Source organism: Salmo trutta, chromosome 23 (assembly GCF_901001165.1).
Source record: "Salmo trutta chromosome 23, fSalTru1.1, whole genome shotgun sequence".
Classification (NCBI taxonomy): domain Eukaryota; kingdom Metazoa; phylum Chordata; class Actinopteri; order Salmoniformes; family Salmonidae; genus Salmo; species Salmo trutta.
The window spans coordinates 26,824,199-26,843,383 of NC_042979.1; the positions used below are offsets into that span (position 1 = coordinate 26,824,199).

Consider the following 19,185-nt stretch of genomic DNA (forward strand, 5'->3'; position numbering starts at 1 on the left):
AAGCTCACAGAATGGGACTGGCGTGTGCTGAAGCGCGTAGCGTGTAAAAGTAATCTTTCCTTGGTTGCAACACTCACTTCCAAACTGCCTCTGGAAGCAGCGTCAGCACAAGAACTGTTCGTCGGGAGCTTCATGAAGTGGGTTTTCATGGCCGAGCAGCCATACACAAGCCTAACATCACCATGTGCAATGCCAAGCGTCAGCTGGGCTCTGGAGTAGTGGAAACACGTTCTCTGAAGTGATGACACGCTTCACCATCTGACAGTCCAATGGAAAAATCTGGATTTGGCGGATGCCAGGACAACGCTATCTGCCCCAGTGCATACTGCCAACTATAAAGTTTGGTGGAGGAGAAATAATGGTCTGGGGGCTGTTTTTCATGATTCAGGCTCCTACAGCATACAATGACATTCTAGCCGATTCTATGCTTCCAACATTGTGGAAACAGTTTGGGGAAGGCCCTTTCCTGTTTCAGCATGACAATGCCCCCGTGGACAAAGCCAGGTCCATACGGAAATGGTTTGTCGAGATCGGTGTAGAAGAACTTGACTGGCCTGCACAGAGCCCTGACCTCAACCCCATCGAACACCTTTGGGATGAATTGGAACATTGAATGCGAGCCAGGCCTAATTGCCCCAACATCAGTGCCGACCTCGCGAATGCTCTTGGGGCTGAATGGAAGTCCCTGCAGCAATGTTCCAAAATCTAGTGGAAAGCCTTCCCAGAAGAGTAAAGGCTGTTATAGCAGCAAAGGAGGGACCAACTCCATACTAATGCCCATGATTTTGGAATGAGATGTTCGACGAGCAGGTGTCCACATACTTTTGGTTATGAAGTATAATTTACAAAAAAATCTTGACATCCTTATCTTGCTACACACGCTTTTCTTCAGTTTGACCAGATGAGCTCACAGAATGGGACTGGCGTGTGCTGAAGCGCGTAGCGTGTAAAAGTCATCTTTCCTTGGTTGCAACACTCACTTCCAAACTGCCTCTGGAAGCAACGTCAGCACAAGAACTGTTTGTCGGGAGCTTCATGAAGTGGGTTTTCATGGCCGAGCAGCCACACACAAGCCTAACATCACCATGTGCAATGCCAAGCGTCAGCTGGCCTCTGGAGTAGTGGAAACACGGTCTCTGAAGTGATGAATCACGCTTCAACAAGCAGGTGTCCACATACTTTTGGTTATGAAGTACAATTTACAAAAAAATCTTTACATCCTTATCTTGCTACACACGCTTTTCTTCAGTTTGACCAGATGAGTGGACTTCTCCAGGGCTTCCATTCAACTTTTCACATTGTTGTAATAGCTTGAAGGAGCTAATTGTTGACATTTTTCTTCTGTTTCATTCTAACAACACATCTCTTCAGGGATAGGGTTTCTCGACTCACAAGACCCCTGCAAATAAGAAAGCCATCCATGAGTAAAGAATGGCTACGGAGGATTGTCAGGACTTTCCCTCCGCCCCTGAGTTCGTCTGCTGTTTTAACTATCAATGCCCCTGAGGTGTCACCTGCCAAACCTGGCTCTTCAGAGGTGCTAATAGCTGTGACATCTGTCTGGTCTGGTTGAGAGGGAATTGGGGTCACGGTGACACGGTTATTACTGTCCTTAGGCTTCCAGGTGTGAGGTTTATTGTCTCCTGAGTCCTGTTGGCCCTGGGTGGCCGGAGTCTCATTGTAGATATGCTTTCTCTGGGCCTTGTAACGGTAGTTCCTCCATAAACAGTATGTCACAGATCCCAAACGGTGAATTAGGCCATGGCAGAGGGTTGTCTTTAGCGTCTGTCCATTGGGCTCTGAGCCATCGTGTGACTTCAACAAAGTCTGCTGTCCAGTTGGTTGGGTTATAGGCAACTTTTTGTCCAATAGAGAGGCATTGTGGCCCTGAGGCATGGTCAGAGCCAGATTCACTGACTGTTTGTCATGGGTTGTGTTTACTTGTATCTCAGAGGATAGCTCTCTTCTCTCTGAATGTGTGTTGATCTCTCTGTCTGATTCGGATGCTGTGGTTGGCTCTAGCATCTCCAACTTGGTTTGACTCTCTGTTCTCTCTGTGTGGACATTCTGAGACATCACATCAGCATTCATCAGCCTCATTTTGACACTACCTGATGGGTCAGAATGGTAATGATGACCATTTGAAGTATTGCGTTTATGTCTTCTGAGACTTTCCCCAGATGTTAAGTCTCTTTTCTCCTGTGAGATCAAAGAATCAGATATACTTTTGACATTAATTTCCCCTTCAGCGATTTTGGAGCTATGGCTGTGGTGTGTATTTAACATATCGTCCACCTTAGGATAGAAGTTATTTCTGACTTTCTTCTGCTTTCCATTAAAGTAGTAAAAATGTTCATCATTGTCATCGCTGGACGGGTTGTTAATGTCTATAATTGACTCATGCTCCTTGTGATGCTCTTCTCCATCTGTTTGGCTGATTTCACTAGGACCTCCATCCTCTGTCTCATCCACAGGTATGGTTATTGATTCTGGGCCTGTTGTTTCTGGGGCCTCAGTGACTTCTCCTGGTGCAGTGTCTGTAGCGTACTCTTTAGGATTTATGTTATTTCGGATTCTCTTCAGCTTTCCATTAGAGTAGTAGAAATGTTCATCTTTGCTGGATGGATAGGACAGGTTGCTATCGTCTGAACTAGGATCTCTGTCCTCTGTCTCATTCTCACATATGGTCAGTGATTCTGAGCTTGGATCTGTTGTCTCTGGGGTGATTGTGATGTAGAGTAGTTCTCTTGATACATCGTATGAGGCACTTGTCTCATTTGATCTCTTCCCTGGAGTCAAACTCATTCTTTCCCTACAGTGACTTATTGCGGCATCAGTTCGATGGACCAATCCTTTGCAAACCGGCAAAACTGGAAAGTCCGTTTCATGTTCTGTCTTCAAGATTTTTGGTATGTGTAAAGATACGTGAACACTTTCTGTTAGTTGATTACCTGTTTCTTGGGTAGTTTTTGTGGGTGGATTTTCAGTCTCTGGGCTAAATGTAGTGGGTATGTGCTTGTCATGTGCTGTACTTTCTTCTATGGTAGGTGATGGTTCTTCTACATTTTCTGTTGTTGGATTGTCTGTTTCTTCAACGGGAGTTGTTGGCTCTTCTACATTTTCTGTTCGATTTTCTGTAATCTCAGTTTCTGGACTACCATCTGTAGGACGCAGTTCATCTATACGTTCTGTTGGTGGATTTTCAGTTTCATCTGTGCACTCTGTCTGCAAGCTGTCTGTGGTAGCTGAAGGTTCATCTGTACTTTCTGTTGGTTCTGTCATGAGTGTAGGTTCTTGATCGTTTATGGTTTCACCTACTGTTTGTGAGATTGTTGTAGATATTAAAGATTCTGAAGTGGACTCCGGTTCCTCAGGGTCGTTCCCCCCATTTGTGTTGACTGTCTCTGTTTCATCTGTAAACCTGGTTTGTAGGCTTTCAGTTGTAGGTGTGGGGAGTGTAGTAGGGAATTCTTGTTCATCTACCATTTCTATCATTGCACTCTCAGTTTCCCCTGTGCGCTCTGTCTGCAAGCTGTCTGTGGTAGCTGAAGGTTCATCTGTACTTTCTGTTGGTTCTGTCATGAGTGTAGGTTCTTGATCGTTTATGGTTTCACCTACTGTTTGTGAGATTGTTGTAGATATTAAAGATTCTGAAGTGGACTCCGGTTCCTCAGGGTCGTTCCCCCCATTTGTGTTGACTGTCTCTGTTTCATCTATAAACTTGATTTGTAGGCTTTCAGTTGTAGGTGTGGGGAGTGTACTAGGGAATTCATGTTCATCTACCATTTCTGTCATTGCACTCTCAGTTTCCTCTGTGCGCTCTGTCTGCAAGCTGTCTGTGGTGGCTGAAGGTTCATCTATACTTTCTGTTGGTTCTGTCATGAGTGTAGGTTCTTGATCGTTTATGGTTTCACCTACTGTTTGTGAGATTGTTGTAGATATTAAAGATTCTGAAGTGGACTCTGGTTCCTCAGGGTTGTTCCCCCCATTTGTGTTGACTGTCTCTGTTTCATCTGTAAACCTGGTTTGTAGGCTTTCTGTTGTAGGTGTGGGGAGTGTACTAGGGAATTCTTGTTCATCTACCATTTCTATCATTGCACTCTCAGTTTCCCCTGTGCGCTCTGTCTGCAAGCTGTCTGTGGTAGCTGAAGGTTCATCTGTACTTTCTGTTGGTTCTGTCATGAGTGTAGGTTCTTGATTGTTTATGGTTTCACCTACTGTTTGTGAGATTGTTGTAGACATTAAAGATTCTGAAGTGGACTCTGGTTCCTCAGGGTCGTTCCCCCCATTTGTGTTGACTGTCTCTGTTTCATCTATAAACTTGGTTTGTAGGCTTTCAGTTGTAGGTGTGGGGAGTGTACTAGGGAATTCTTGTTCATCTACCATTTCTGTCATTGCACTCTCAGTTTCCTCTGTGCACTCTGTCTGCAAGCTGTCTGTGGTAGGTGAAGGTTCATCTGTACTTTCTGTTGGTTCTGTCATGAGTGTCGGTTCTTGATCGTTTATGGTTTCACCTACTGTTTGTGAGATTGTTGTAGATATTAAAGATTCTGAAGTGGACTCCGGTTCCTCAGGGTCGTTCCCCCCATTTGTGTTGACTGTCTCTGTTTCATCTATAAACTTGGTTTGTAGGCTTTCAGTTGTAGGTGTGGGGAGTGTACTAGGGAATTCTTGTTCATCTACCATTTCTGTCATTGCACTCTCAGTTTCCTCTGTGCGCTCTGTCTGCAAGCTGTCTGTGGTGGCTGAAGGTTCATCTGTACTTTCTGTTGGTTCTGTCATGAGTGTAGGTTCTTGATCGTTTATGGTTTCACCTACTGTTTGTGAGATTGTTGTAGATATTAAAGATTCTGAAGCGCCATCCTCTTCCTCAGCTCCTGAAGGTTCTTTTGGGTGGTCTGTTTGTCCTTTATTGTCCACTCGTTCCCCATTTTTATCTTGACTCCGTCTCACCAGAGCGGGTTGTACCTCACGTTGCGGCTTACTCAGGAAATCTCTATTTTTCCTGAGTAACCCTATGAATCCATTGGTCAGTTTATATTTGGTGTCATCTCCATCAGACACAGCATTAAACCACAATATTCTTTCTACGCTGTTAAGTGAGGAAGTTGTCAGTGTTGTGAGGGGGGCTGTTGCCCTAGGCCTCTCTGGTGTTGGAACTTCCGGTGACACGTCAGGTATCTCTGCAATGACCACTAGCTCAACATCTGGCCTTCCCTTTGATGAGCCCTCAGTGTGAAGTATGTCTACTTGGAAAACATCTTGCTGTTTGATTAGCCTCTCATCTAATGAGTAAGGTCCATCAAAATCCATCTGGACAGAGGCATCAATCTTTACACCTGACTTCTTTTTAGGACTGGACTGTGACTCCAGACTCAGTTGTTTTGCTTCTTTGTGAGTCTGCCTGTGTATCCCAGTTTTTCCTTGCTCTCCGAGAATGATCACACTTGGTTTGAGTCTTTGTGGTTCAGGACGGCTGGGGAATATCCTCACAGGCTCAGCTGTTGAGTATCTCTCAGCCAGGATCTCCTGCAGTTGGACCAAGGTGTGCTGGACCCAGCCCCTGGCCCCTTGGGCTTTCTGAACCATCGCTCCATGGAAGGTCTGTCCTGTGGTGGTAGTATGGTGATAAGCGATCCAAGCAACGCTAGGTCTGACACCCATGGTATTCCAGGTTAGCTCATGCTCAACTGGGGCCACTCCACTAACGATATGTGTAACAGGATGCGAAAAGCCTAAGTTGACCCCTCTATGCATGATGGCAGTGCTTTTCCTCAGAAGCAGGGAATCCACAACCTGTGGTGAAAGGAGATGAAGAGGGATTAGATGTACAGTATAAAGACACATGAAGAAAATAGAACTGGACAGTATAGTGCCCATTGACCTATTCCAAGTTTTTTGTGTTCCAGACTGAATTCAAAATGGATTAAATATTCAAAATATGAATTCAAAATATGGATTAAATATATATGTTTTTTCTCACCCATTTATAGACAATACCTCATAATGACAATATGAAAGCATGAAAAATGTATTGAAAATGAAATAACTCATTTACATAAGTATTCACAGCCCTGAGTCAACATGTTAGAATGAACTTTGGCAGTGATTACAGCTGTGAGTCTTTCTGGGTAAGTCTCTAAGGGCTATGCACACCTGAACTGTACAATATTTGCACATTATTCTTTTTAAAATTCTTCAAGCTCTGTGAAGTTGGTTGTTGATCATCACCAGACAGCCATTTTCAAGTCTTGCCATAGATTTTCAAGACGATTTAACCTTTTACTGCAGTGGGCTAAATCAGGGTCATACTGTACAGAGTGTTTCTTGATAGTCTAAAGCAAATCTACTTTGAGACAACAGTATACACCTCACACACATGGTTATGGGCTTTAAAAAAATAAGACACCTGTACCTTGTCAGATATAGAGTTGAAATGTATTCAATTTTGAGTTTGCATCCAAATATTACACTTTATGTACATCACAGAAGACTGAAATATAACTAAACTGTTTGACATAGAAACACCAGATTTCCGGCAGAAAAAATATGTAAATAATGTTTATAAATATGAAAATTATGAAAGATATTAATAACAATCCACCCATGAGGTCACTATGTCATTTGACTGCATGAAAGGGCTATGTAAAAACTGTAACTAGGCCACTCAAGAAAATTCTGTCGTCTTGGTAAGCAACTCCAATGTATATTTTGCCTTGTGTTTAAGGTTATTGTCCTGCTGAAAGGTGAATTTCTCTCTCAGTGTCTTTTGGAAAGCTGTACTTAAGTCTATTCTGTTTCTTTTTATGGTAATAAATTCCCTAGTCCTTGCCGATAACAAGCATACCCATAACATGATGCAGTTGGACTTCGTGCAATCTGGAAACCACATATCCTGAGCCCGCATTTATTGTAGCTGGGGACTTTAATAAAGAAAATCTGGGGAAAACGCTACTGAAGTTTTATCAACAAATTGCCTGCGCCACTCGCACTTTCAAAAACTGTCGACCATTGCTACTCCCCCTTCTGGGACAGCTACAAGGCCCTCCTCCACCCTCCCTTCAGGTCACACCTCCATCCATCTCCTCCCTTCCTGTAGAAACTCAAACAGGTAGTACTCGTGGTAAGGACTTTTCAACGCTGGTCTGACCAATCGGAATCCATGCTTCAAGGTTGTTTTGATCATGCGGACTGGGATATGTTCTGGGATGCCTCTGAGAATAACATTGACGTATACACTGACACAGTGACTGAGCTCATCAGGAAGTGTATAGGGGATTTTGTTCCCACTGTGACGATTAAAACCTATCCAAATAAAAAAAATGTGGATAGATGGCAGCATTCGCTCAAAACTGAAAGCGCGAACCACCACAGTTAACCACGGCAAGGTTACTGGGAATATGGTTCAGTACAAACAGTCCAGTTATGCCCTCCGTAAGGCAATCAAACAGGCAAAATGTAATTACAGAGACAAAGTGGAGACACGAGACCTATGTGTCAGGGACTTTAGATAATCACGGATTATAAAGGGGAAACCAGCCACGGTGCGGACACCAACGTCTTGCTCCCGGACAAGCTAAACACCTTCTTTGACCGCTTCGAGGGAAACACAGTGCCGCTGGTGCAGGCCTCCACCGCTCTCCTAGACTGTGAACTCTCCTTCTCTGTGGCTGACATGAATTAGACATTTAAGTTTGTTAACCCTCTCAAGGCTGCCAGGCAAGATGGCATCTCTAGCAGCGTCCTCAGAGCATGAGCAGACAAGCTGGCTGGAGTGTATAAGGGCACAAGGTGAGACCCAAATGCAGACACAGAAAGCAGATGGTAGAGCGCCAATATTTATTATAACAAAGGGAGTAGGCAAAGGCAGGTCGGGGACAGGCGAGAGTTCATAAACCAGGTCAGAGTCCAAACATTACCAGATGATAGGCAGTCTCGAGGTCAGGCCAGGCAGGGGTCAAAAACCAGGAGGACTAGAAACAAACAGAGACTAGGAAAAATAGGAGCAAGGAAAAACGCTGGTTGACTTGGCAAACAAGACGAACTGGCACAGAGAGACAGGAAACACAGGCATATATACACCAGGGATAATAAGCGACACCTGGAGGGGGTGGAGACAGAGTGTTTACGGACATATTCAATCTCTCCCTATCCCATTCTGTTGTCCTCACTTTCTTCAATATGTCTACCGTTGTTCCTATACCCAAGAAAGCGAAGGTAACTGAGCTATATGACTATCGCCACATAGCACTAACTTCTGTCATCATGAAGTGCTTTCAGAGGGTAGAATCATATCACCTCTACTTTACCCGACACCCTAGACCCACTGCAATGTGCCTAACGCCCAAATAGATCCACGGATGACGCCATCGCCATTGCACTGCACACTGCCCTATGCCATCTGGACAAGAGGAATACTTATGTAAGAATGCTGTTCATTGACTACAGCTCAGCCTTCAACACTATTAGTACCCTCCAAGCTCATCATTAAGCTCTGGGCCCTGGGTCTGAACCCCGCCCTTCATGACAGGCTGCCCCCAGTTGGTGAAGGTAGTCAACAACACCTCCATTACGCTTATCCTCAACACAGGGGCCCCACAAGGGTGCGTACTCAACCCCCTCTGGTACTCCCTGTTCACTCATGACTGTGTGGCCACACAAATCATCAAGTTTGCAGAAGACACAACAGTGGTAGGCCTGATTACCAACAATGATGAGACAGCCTACAGGGAGGAGGTGAGAGCCCTGGCGGAGTGGTGCCAGGAAAATAACCTCTCCCTCAACATCAACAAAATGAAGTAGCTGATCATGGACACACCATAGGGTGCACGCCCCTATCCACATCCAGTCGCAGTAGAGAAGGTGAAAAGCTTCAAGTTCCTCGGTGTACACATCACTGACAATCTGAAATGGTCCATCCACACAGACTGTGCGGTGAAGAAAGTGCAACAGCGCCTCTTCAACCTCAGGAGGCTGAAGAAATCCGGCTTTGCCCATAAAACCCTCACAAACGTTGACAGATTTACCAATGATACAGCCTGTCGGGCTGTATCACTGCCTGGTACAGCAACTGCACCGTCTGCAACCGCAGGGATCTCCAGAGGGTAATGTGGTCTGCCCAACGCATCACCTTGGGGCACACTGCCTGCCTTCCAGGACATTCACAGTACCCGGTGTCACAGAAGATCATCAAGGACCTCAGCCACCTGATCCATGGCCTGTAAACCCGTTACCATCCAGAAGGCTAGGTCAGTACAGGTGCATCAAAGTTGGGGCCGAGAGACTGAAAAACAGCTTATATCTCGCTTCCTAATACTGTATTTCTATATTTCTTAATTCCATTCTTTTACTTTTTAGATGTGTGTATTGTTGTGTATTGTTAGATATTACTGTGCTGTTGGAGCTAGGAACACAAGCATTTCGCTACACCCGTAATAACATCTGCTAAATATACAGTGCATTTGGAAAGTATTCAGACCCCTTCCCTTTTTCCACATTTTGTTACAGCCTTATTCTAAAATGGATTTAATATTTTTTTTCTTTCATCAATCGACACACAATACCTCACAATGACAAAGTGAAAACAGGTTTTTAGATTGTTTTGCAAATGTATAAAAAATCTAAAACAGAAATACCTTATTTACATAAGTATTGAGAGCCTTTACTATGACACACGAAATTGAGCTCAGATTAATCCTGTTTCCATTGATCATCCTTGAGATATTTCTACAACTTGATTGGAGTCCACCTGTGGTAAATTCACTTGATTTGACATGATTTGGAAAGACATACACCTGTTTTTCCTGAACCACCAAGACTCTTTAGCTGGCCAACCGGCCAAACTGAGCAATGGGGGAGGTGACCAAGAACCCAATGGTCACTCTGACAGAGCTCCAGAGTTCCTCTGTAGAGATGGGAGAACCTTCCAGAAGGACAACCATCTCAGAAGCACTCCACCAATCTGGCCTTTATGGTAGAGTGGCCAGACAGAAGACACTCCTCAGTAAAAGGCACATGCCAGCCAGCTTGGAGTTTGCCAAAAGGCACCTAAAGGACTCTCAGACATTGAGAAAAAAGATTGGTCTGATGAAACCAAGACTGAACTCTTTGGCCTGAATGCCGGGTGTCATGTCTGGAGGAAACCTGGCACCATCCCTACAGTGAAGCATGGTGTGGTAGCATCATGCTGTGGGGATGTTTTTCAGCACCAGGAACTGGGAGACTAGTCAGGATCGAGGGAAAGATGAACAGAGCAAAGTATAGCAAGATCCTTGATGAAAACCTGCTCCAGAGCACTAAGGACCTTAGACTGAGGTGAAGGTTCACCTTTCAACAGAACAACGAACCTAAGCACACAGCCAAGACAATGCAGGAGTGGCTTCTGTCTCTGAATGTCCTTGAGTAGCCCAGCCAGAGCCTGGACTTGAACCCGATCTAACATCTCTGGAGAGACCTGAAAATAGCTGTGCAGCGATAAGCCCCATCCAACCTGACAGAGCTTGAGAGGATCTGCAGAGAAGAATGAGAGAAACTCCCCAAATACAGGTGTGCAAAGCTTGTAGCGTCATACCCAATAAGACTTGAGGCTGTAATCGCTGCCAAAGGTGCTTCAACAAAGTACTGAGTAAAGAGTTGGAATACTTATGTAAATGTGATATTTCGGGTTGTTTTTTTTGCTAAAATGTTGAAAAACCAGTTTTTGTGTTGTCATTATGGGGTATTGATGAGGAAATGTTTTTTTAAATTCATTTTAGAATAAGGCTGTAACGTAATAAAATGTGGAAAAAGTCAAGGGTTCTGAATACTTTCCGAATGCACTGCATGCATGTGTCACAGTTGTCGTAGGAGCGAGAGGACCAAGGCGGGTTGCGTGCTCATCATATTAATTTATTAAATAAAGTGAACACGGAAAAACAACAAAATAGAGAACGACAGACCGACAGTTTCACAGGCTAAATAATAACAGCAGTGTGAAATACAACAACCCACAAATCCCCAGGTGAAAACAAGCATCTAATATATGACTCCCAATCAGGAACAACGATGTACAGCTGTTCCTGATCGGGAGCCACACAAACTACACAGAAATAGACAGACTAGAAAACCATAGAAAACCAACACTAGAACAATAACTCAAACCCCAGACTACATAAACCAAACACCCCTTAAATAACACACACAACCCGAACCATATGAAACAAATACCCCTCTGCCACGTCCTGACCAAATATAATACAATTACTCCCTCTTCTGGTCAGGACGTAACAGTATGCGACCAATAACATTTTATTTCATTTTATTTGAGCCACCACAATGCTTGAAAATATGAAGAGTGTTCTTCAGTGATGTGTTTTGTTAGATTTGCCCCAAACATAACACTTTGATTTCAGGAGATACATTTATTTGCCAAATTTTGTGCAGTTTTACTTTAGAGCCTTATTGCAAACTGGATGCATGTTTTATTCTGTGCAGGCTTCCTTCTTTTTACTTTGTCATTGTGGTATTGTGGAGTAACTACAATGTTGTTGATCCATCCTCAGTTTTCTCTTATCACAGCCATTAAACTCTGTAATTGTTTTAAAGTCACCATTGGTCTCATGATAAAATACCTGAGCAGTTTCCTTCCTCTCCAGCAGCTGAGTTAGGAAGGACACCTGTATCTTTGTAGTGACTGGGTGTACTGATACAACATCCAAAGTGTAATTAATAACTTCACCATGCTCAAAGGGGTATTCAATGTCTGCTTTTTATTATTACCCATCTACCAATAGGTACCCTTCTTTGCGAGGTATTGGAAAACCTTTCTGGGCTTTGTGGTTGAATCTATATTTGAAATTCACTGCTTGACTGAGGGACAGATAATTGTCTGAGTGGGTTACAGAGATGAGGTAGTCATTCAAAAATCATGTTAAACACTATTTTTGCAAACAGAATGAGTCCATGCAATTTATTATGTGACTTTTAAGCACATTTTTACTCCTGAACCTATTTAGGCTTGCAATAACTAACATTTCTGAAAACATAATTCCACTTTGCCAGTGTGTAGGCCAGTGACACAAAATCTCAATTTAATCCATAATTATTTCAGGCTGTAACACAATAACATTTGGAAAAAATCAAGGTGTGTGATTACTTTCTGAAGGGACTGTATGGTATATTAGAACATTATAATGAAAATCAAGCTGTAAACTCCACTCTTCTCACAACCTTGCTCAACTTTCAAAGTGTCTTTAAAAATTATTTGGATTGTATAATTCACATTGGGTCCTGCCCTTGCAGAAATGTCCCTGTGCAGAAAAGTTTCCTCCTTTCTAAAAATGGATAGGATTATTTTATTTATAATGTGTCCATTCCATGCTCTCTCACACACTCTCTGTGCAGAATTCAACAAACATAGGACTGAATAAGTACCTAGAGCGGAGCGGACGCAGGCTATGAAGTCTGTTTTATGTTGCATGTTAACATGCTAATACAAATCAAACATTGGCTCATCATAAAGCCAGGCCATTGCATTTCTAGTGCTCATTGCCTGACTGTGTTTCACTTGATCTGTATGGCATTTCAATGTCCTTATTATGAAGCACATGATGACTAAAGCCACTGAGGGCAGCCAATGACAAGCCTATACGAAACCTCTCACAGCAACTTAAAACTAAATAATTTGAAAATAATAAAATCTATGTGTTATTCCACCCAAAGGACAAAGGATAATTGACAATTTGAGGGAAACGTGAGCATACCAATGATGGGATGTACAAGCTACCGATCCTATCCAGTAGATCCAGTTGTGAGAAATTGTGCCCGTGGTCGTCCAGGATTCGGTAAGCCCAGTAGATAGGAGTGTGTCTTTGCCTGTGCAGAACAGCCACATACACACATCTCCTACTGTAGCACTTGCAGACGTGGTCCGTTCTGCTTTTCATCAGCTTCAAACCATCCGGGGCCTGTCCGTTAAGTAGAAGGCTCCTACAAGAACCTAAACTGGTATTGCCTGTTGGCCAGCCCCCCTGGCCAGATGGGTATAGGGCAAAGACAACCAAAGACACTGGTATCCACCACAGCCTCATTGTGCCAAATAGAAGTGCTCCAAGGCATCCAAAAGCTCCAGAGAAGGGTATCAAGAGCTTATCTTTGTTGAATGTTATACCTTTCACTTTGAATATGCACACAATGGGTGTGTCTCAAAATGCATACTACCGTGCTCCGAGCATGCAAATTGAAGCATGGCAGGGTCGGAGTACGAGGCCAAATAAAAGTATGCGAAATGGAGCATGGAAGGCGTTTCTCGAATACATACTCCGTTTGTACATATTTTGAAGCATGCATCGATGCAAGCTTCAACGGTAAGTATGAAAATAAATATGACGCAACCACATTTTCTTGAAATCAACGGCGGCCATTACTTGAGCTGAAGCGAGAGAAAATACACTCCTTCGGGAATGAAATGTTGCCTATTCACATCTCATATGATGCCTGACTACAATATTTTATCTTGATACATTAATAAATACATTCTGTGTTCATTTTGGCATGGTTACCTGCCTACAATACCCACTGTAGTGTGCGTAGGTACAGTAACAAGCCCACAGTAAGTCAATAGAGCTAACTGGCTAGCTACTACTGTTATCTAGCCAGATAGCCTTGAAGAATTATTAGCTAGCTTCTAGCCATCATCGATCCACTTTTCATTTTCCATGTGTTTTGTCTTGTTTTTCCTCACACCTGGTTTCAATTCCCTCAATCATTTGTTGTGTATTTAACCCTCTGTTCCCCCCATGTCTTTGTGTGGGATTGTTTATTGTCAGTGCTTGTGCACATGTTGATTGGTGCGCGACGGGTTTTTGTACCCAAATGTCTTTTATTTTTATGCTGTGGGTTTTGCTATTAAACTGCTCCGGCTATTACCAAGTTCTGCTCTCCTGCATCTGACTTCCCTACCACCAATTGCGCACCCCTTACACCCACAAATTGTTTAACACTTTTTTGCTTACTATATGATTCCATATGTGTTATTTCATAGTTTTGATGTCTTCACTATTATTCTACAATGTAGAAAATAGTAAAAATAAAGAAAACCCTTGAATGAGTAGGTGTGCCCAAACTTTTGACTGGTACTGTATATATATAAATGTTGTCCCCTATCTCTAACCACATCATTATTATTATTTATTCATTTATTATTATTACTGTTATTGTTGATGTCATTATCTCACTTCACTTTAGCAACAGTAGCTTTTTCATTAATGCTTACAAAGCTTATCTGAATCTGAATTTGTAAAGGCCTGGATGTTTCGAGTTCAATTATTGGTTAGCTGGTAGTAGAGGATTTCTAATGAATCCTTAGAAAAAGTAACCTTCACTTTTAGCTGCCATAAGACAATGGAAAGCCTTTTATGCCTTATTGTGAAGCTCCTGTTCCGAAAGCCTTTTGGTTGGGAAGTTATCAAAATGTATCATTCTACAGTAAGCAGGACAAACTTTTGTGCATCATAAGTTACATGCCTCTCTACCCTTTAAGTGAGACATAATTCCTTCAACCACCCAAAATGAAAGACTTCTAGATAGATTGAATATGTTTGAGACAATGACAGTCTCAATGAGTGCCTGTGATGGGCCTGAGCTCTCAATGAAGCCACTGCACTTCAATGGGATAAGATAAGCTGCGACGAGGCGCTGCACAGGGTAGAATAAAATGCAAATATTATTTTGCATTGATGGTGAGAGAAGGTCATGCATTATCACATCTACCAGTATATCACTCTGGCCAAGCTTCATTACACCTTAACAAAGTCCAACTTTAAAAAGACACAGTTAGAAAGAGTATTTCCAAGACTCATTAGGATCTTTAGGAATACATTGAAAATGTCATTCTCATTAAAGGATAATTTCACCAAAAAGTTTCATCAGTCCATTGTTGATATAGTCCAAAAATGTTGTGTATGTCATCAAGTGTTCAAGATATATAACTTTCAAAATACAGAAATACAGCTGGTATGATGCATTTTGCATAATAACCTTACAAAACGCAGCATCATACCGGCTGTATTTCTTATTTTTTTTAAGTTATATACAGTATCTTGACAACTTGATTTTCTCTAAGTGAATATCTTGGCTGAACTATGGTAGGATAGGAGGTATGATGGAGTGGAAGGAGAGGAGAGGAAAAGGTAAGTGGAGTGAGTGTGTCAGCAGCAGAAAGAGATGGCTGTGAAACCATGCATGAGTAGTCCACACTCCACATGTCCCACTGCAATTGACACAACCCTTTCAGAGAAACACTAAGGAGACAATCAACTGGTCTGAAGGGTTTCTGTCTGTCCTGGAACAGTGTTCAAGCTCCACGTCATTTCGCCGCTTCGGAGTGGATCTGCCCTCAAGGGACAATAAGAGGACAGTCTGGGCAGATGATGACAGTCTGGGCAGATGATGACAGTCTGGGCAGATGATGACAGTCTGGACAGATGATGACAGTCTGGGCACATGATGACAGTCTGGGCAGATGATGACAGTCTGGGCAGATGATGACAGAGCTTTTACGTTTATTTATTTTATTTTTTATTTAACCTTTATTTAATTAGGCTGAAATGTATTTACATTGACTGACAAGGAATAGAGAGTGGTCCAGAATGCATGTGTTTTTGTCTATTGACTATTATTCTTGTTCAGTGACAGACTATGCATTTCTGTAAAAAAGAGTTTAATTTTCGAAGTAAAAGTTGTTAGGTTTTGACTTTTGAATTTTTACTGGGCCCTGTACGTGTGAAGGAAATTGTTAACAACCAGCACTTGACCATATCAGGTGTGCATTTTTCTTACTTGAGTTAATAAGTGTTGTGTCATTGGTGTGATGATATTTGCATACCATCAGAGGACTTTGGACCAAGTCAGAATGATAGCCTCGCTGTCTGACCAGCACCATCCTACATAAGTGTTCTTCAGCGTTTCAACAACTCAGCAACTCTCACACTTCAAACTACTACAGATCAAGGTAAGTGTGATATCCCTGAAATAACACAGAAAAGATGTTAGCATGGTAAGAAGTTACAACAGCTTAAATCATTGATAAATATGGTAAATATGGTGAAGGTATCTTAGCATAAATTGAGGGAAGATGTATTTATATATTTTTCAAAAGTACAAAGAAGGTGACAGGAGGTTTCCAAAGATTGATGAAAACAACCAAAATGAACAGATGGCACAGATTAGCTGAGAGATATCAGATATTGTCCTGTCCCAGATGATACAAGGACATTCTGACGTCAACAGAACATTCTCCAATAAGACCTCAAAAAAAGAGCATCTTACATTCTCTATTTTGACTTTCCCTGTCAACATCAAATGTCATCATGCTCCCATTTTGCCCTTTCAAAGGTGAGACGAGGACAGAGCAAAGAATTGTAGAAATCTAAGGATAATGACAAGTAAGGAAAGGAGAGGTGAGGAGTGACTCAGTGGGAGACCGTTTAACTCTCAGATGGGGGGCAGGTCTCCCTTTGTCTCGACCGGGAGGGAGGGAGTCCTTCCCCTGGAGAAGAGGAGAGGAAGAAATTACTTTCATTTCATCTCACTGTTCCTCTCATCAGACACAGAGAAAGTGTGACCCATGGTTGAATCTTTCCTGTGCTAGTCAGTGAATTATTGTCAAACGGTCCACATCAAGTCAGTTTAGGGAGAGTCACTTTTGAGGATTCCACCACCGTTAAGTAAAGAGGCCATTTGAGTGGGTGTCACGACAGTATTTGTTGACATTTAACATGTCATGAGGATATAAAGTTGTCATATTATACGAGAGCTCTTCGCCAGAGAGAGAAAAATGAAAAATATATAATTGTATTACAGGCTGTGGCCGACAACAGGGGCCTGTTAAATTGAGTGCAACGTTACAACACGTTCAGATAGGAATGTATGGTGCAGAACAATTATAATTGTCCATCATGTAGAATAGGGATTTGTGTCAGTTCTGTTCATTACATTTCTATCTGGAACGCTCCAAACGTATCACATTAATGAACACACCCCTGGCCTACTCTAACTGCTCCTATCACTCCTCTCTACAGCTGACCAACAGTCGCAGAATGGGGAACACCAACACTGCCAGCCACCTCAACAACCAAAGCAAGATGAACATCCGCGCTTTCCTGTCTAATGCCAAGCTAGAGATCGACGCCTTCATCGTCTCCAACGCTGCCGCTGGCAGCAGTGACACCTTGACCAAGCTGCAGCAGCAGCCTGGTGGCAAGAAGTTCAACTTCAGGAAAGATGTGCAGTGTGTCCGTGTGCTGGCCTTGCAGAGTCAAGAGCTGCCCTGGGTTGATAACAAATTTATCTCCGTCTTTGTGGAGGACGAGAACGATGAAAACATATGTTCCAGACAGATTGTTCAGTGCATGGCTTTGTCCTCTCCTGTGTCTTTCATCTTATATGATGTATAGCTATAGCAATGATTGATCCCATTGAAACTGTACCAAAACTGTACTCTTTGGTTAATATCATTAGAAGGTGCTCTGACCAGTTCCGACATTGGCCATTGTCTGGCAGTATTGAGAATTTTGAAAAAAATATGTGCCCATTTTTAACTGCCTCCTACACCAACTCAGAAGCTAGGATATGCATATTATTACCAGATTTGGATAGAAAACACTCTGAATTTTCTAAAACAGTTTGAATGGTGTCTGTAAGTATAACAAAACTCATATTGCAGGCAAAAACCTGTGAAAAATAGATTAAAAAAAATGAGAATTTTGTGACTGTACTATTTAGTGTCATTGTTTTAAAGATACCACAGTGAGAAAGGATTCAGTTCGCAACTCCTACTGCTTCCACTAGATGTCAACGATCTTTAGAAAGTTGTTTGAAGCATCTGTGATGAATACAGACCGAATTAGAAAGCTTACAAGTTGACACGTCATCACTTCATTTTTTGCGCCTGCGCATGAATCTGAGAAGAGTGTCTTTGTCATTATCGTTTATTCTAGACACTTGATAGGTTGTGTGAAAATATTACCGATGTTTACTGATGTTTCACGTTAAAAATGGACCAAAAGATTCATGCTAAACAACGTTTGACATGTTTAAACAAACGTAAATAGATTATTTACTAGGTTTTCTTTAGCTTTTCGACATGACTTTACACTGCCCACCTCATTTTGTGGGAGCCTACTGAACGCTAACTATTTGGACATAAATTATGAACTTTGTCAAAAGAAACCACATTTGTTCTGGACCTGGGATCTCTGGCAGCGCCTTCTGATGGAGATAATCAAAGGTAAGGGGATATTTAGAATGTTATTATCGATATTAGATGATGCTAATGCTAACGGTTTAGCTTAGCTTAGCTTAGCATATAGCTTATTGTTGTTAGCATAGTACCCAGTTTATGCAAAATGTGATTTCCCAGTAAAGTTATTTTGAGATCTGGCCATTCGGTAGCAATTACGAGATGATAATATATTATTCTTTGAATGACAATATTATAATTTACCAATGTTTTCGAATAGTAATTCCGTGATTTGTAATGCTGGATTCACTGGGTGCATTCCAGCCGAAAAAAATTCTGAATTTCACCGCGACTGTAAATGCTGTTTTTGGATATAAATATGAACTTGATGGAACTAAAAATGCATGTATTGTATAACATAATGTCCTATGAGTGTCATCTGATGCAGATTGTCAAAGGTAAGTGCATAATTCTAGCTAGTTTTCTGTCTGTTGATGCCCTTCTTTGAATTGGCTAAACATTACACGCAGCTATTGTCAATGTACTCTCCTCACATAACCTAACTTTATGCATTCTCCGTAATGCCTCTGAAAATCGGACAGCGTGGTTAGATTTAGGAGATATATCTTTCAAATGGAGGAAAATAGTTGATTATTTGATTATTTGAAATGATTACTCTTGCAGTTTTGAATTCCCCGCCATGGTCACATGACAATGAATCCCAATACCGGGATAAGATCGGGATAAGATCCTCAACAGGTTGCTTCCCTGATGTTGAATCTGTTTATTTGAACAAACATGCCATTGAAAAAGAAGGCTTTTCAAATATGTCTTACCAACACAGAACACACCACAAAACACCTCACAAATGTGAAAATGCACATTTGTACCTGAACATCTGAATGTTGACTCATCTGTCAGAGAAATGTAACCAAAACTATGTCACTTCTTTAGGGACTTTGTTATCA

At 42.1% G+C, this 19,185-nt stretch overlaps 1 protein-coding gene across 1 annotated transcript; it reads right to left on the reverse strand.

The window, feature by feature from the left end:
* Positions 1-1,298: 1,298 nt before the first annotated feature.
* On the reverse strand, positions 1,299-12,823 carry LOC115159679 (uncharacterized). Its single transcript, XM_029709634.1, has 2 exons — positions 12,741-12,823; positions 1,299-5,796 (listed from the first exon to the last, which is right to left on the reverse strand). Exon 2 carries the CDS (start codon positions 5,755-5,757, stop codon positions 1,321-1,323), a length of 4,437 nt encoding a protein of 1,478 aa, XP_029565494.1. The 5' UTR covers positions 5,758-5,796; positions 12,741-12,823; the 3' UTR covers positions 1,299-1,320.
* Positions 12,824-19,185: the final 6,362 nt, after the last annotated feature.

Bases quoted from the DNA above. Each gene is read 5' to 3' on its own strand.
- LOC115159679 (XM_029709634.1), bottom strand. From the start codon at position 5,757: ATGCATAGAGGGGTCAACTTAGGCTTTTCGCATCCTGTTACACATATC.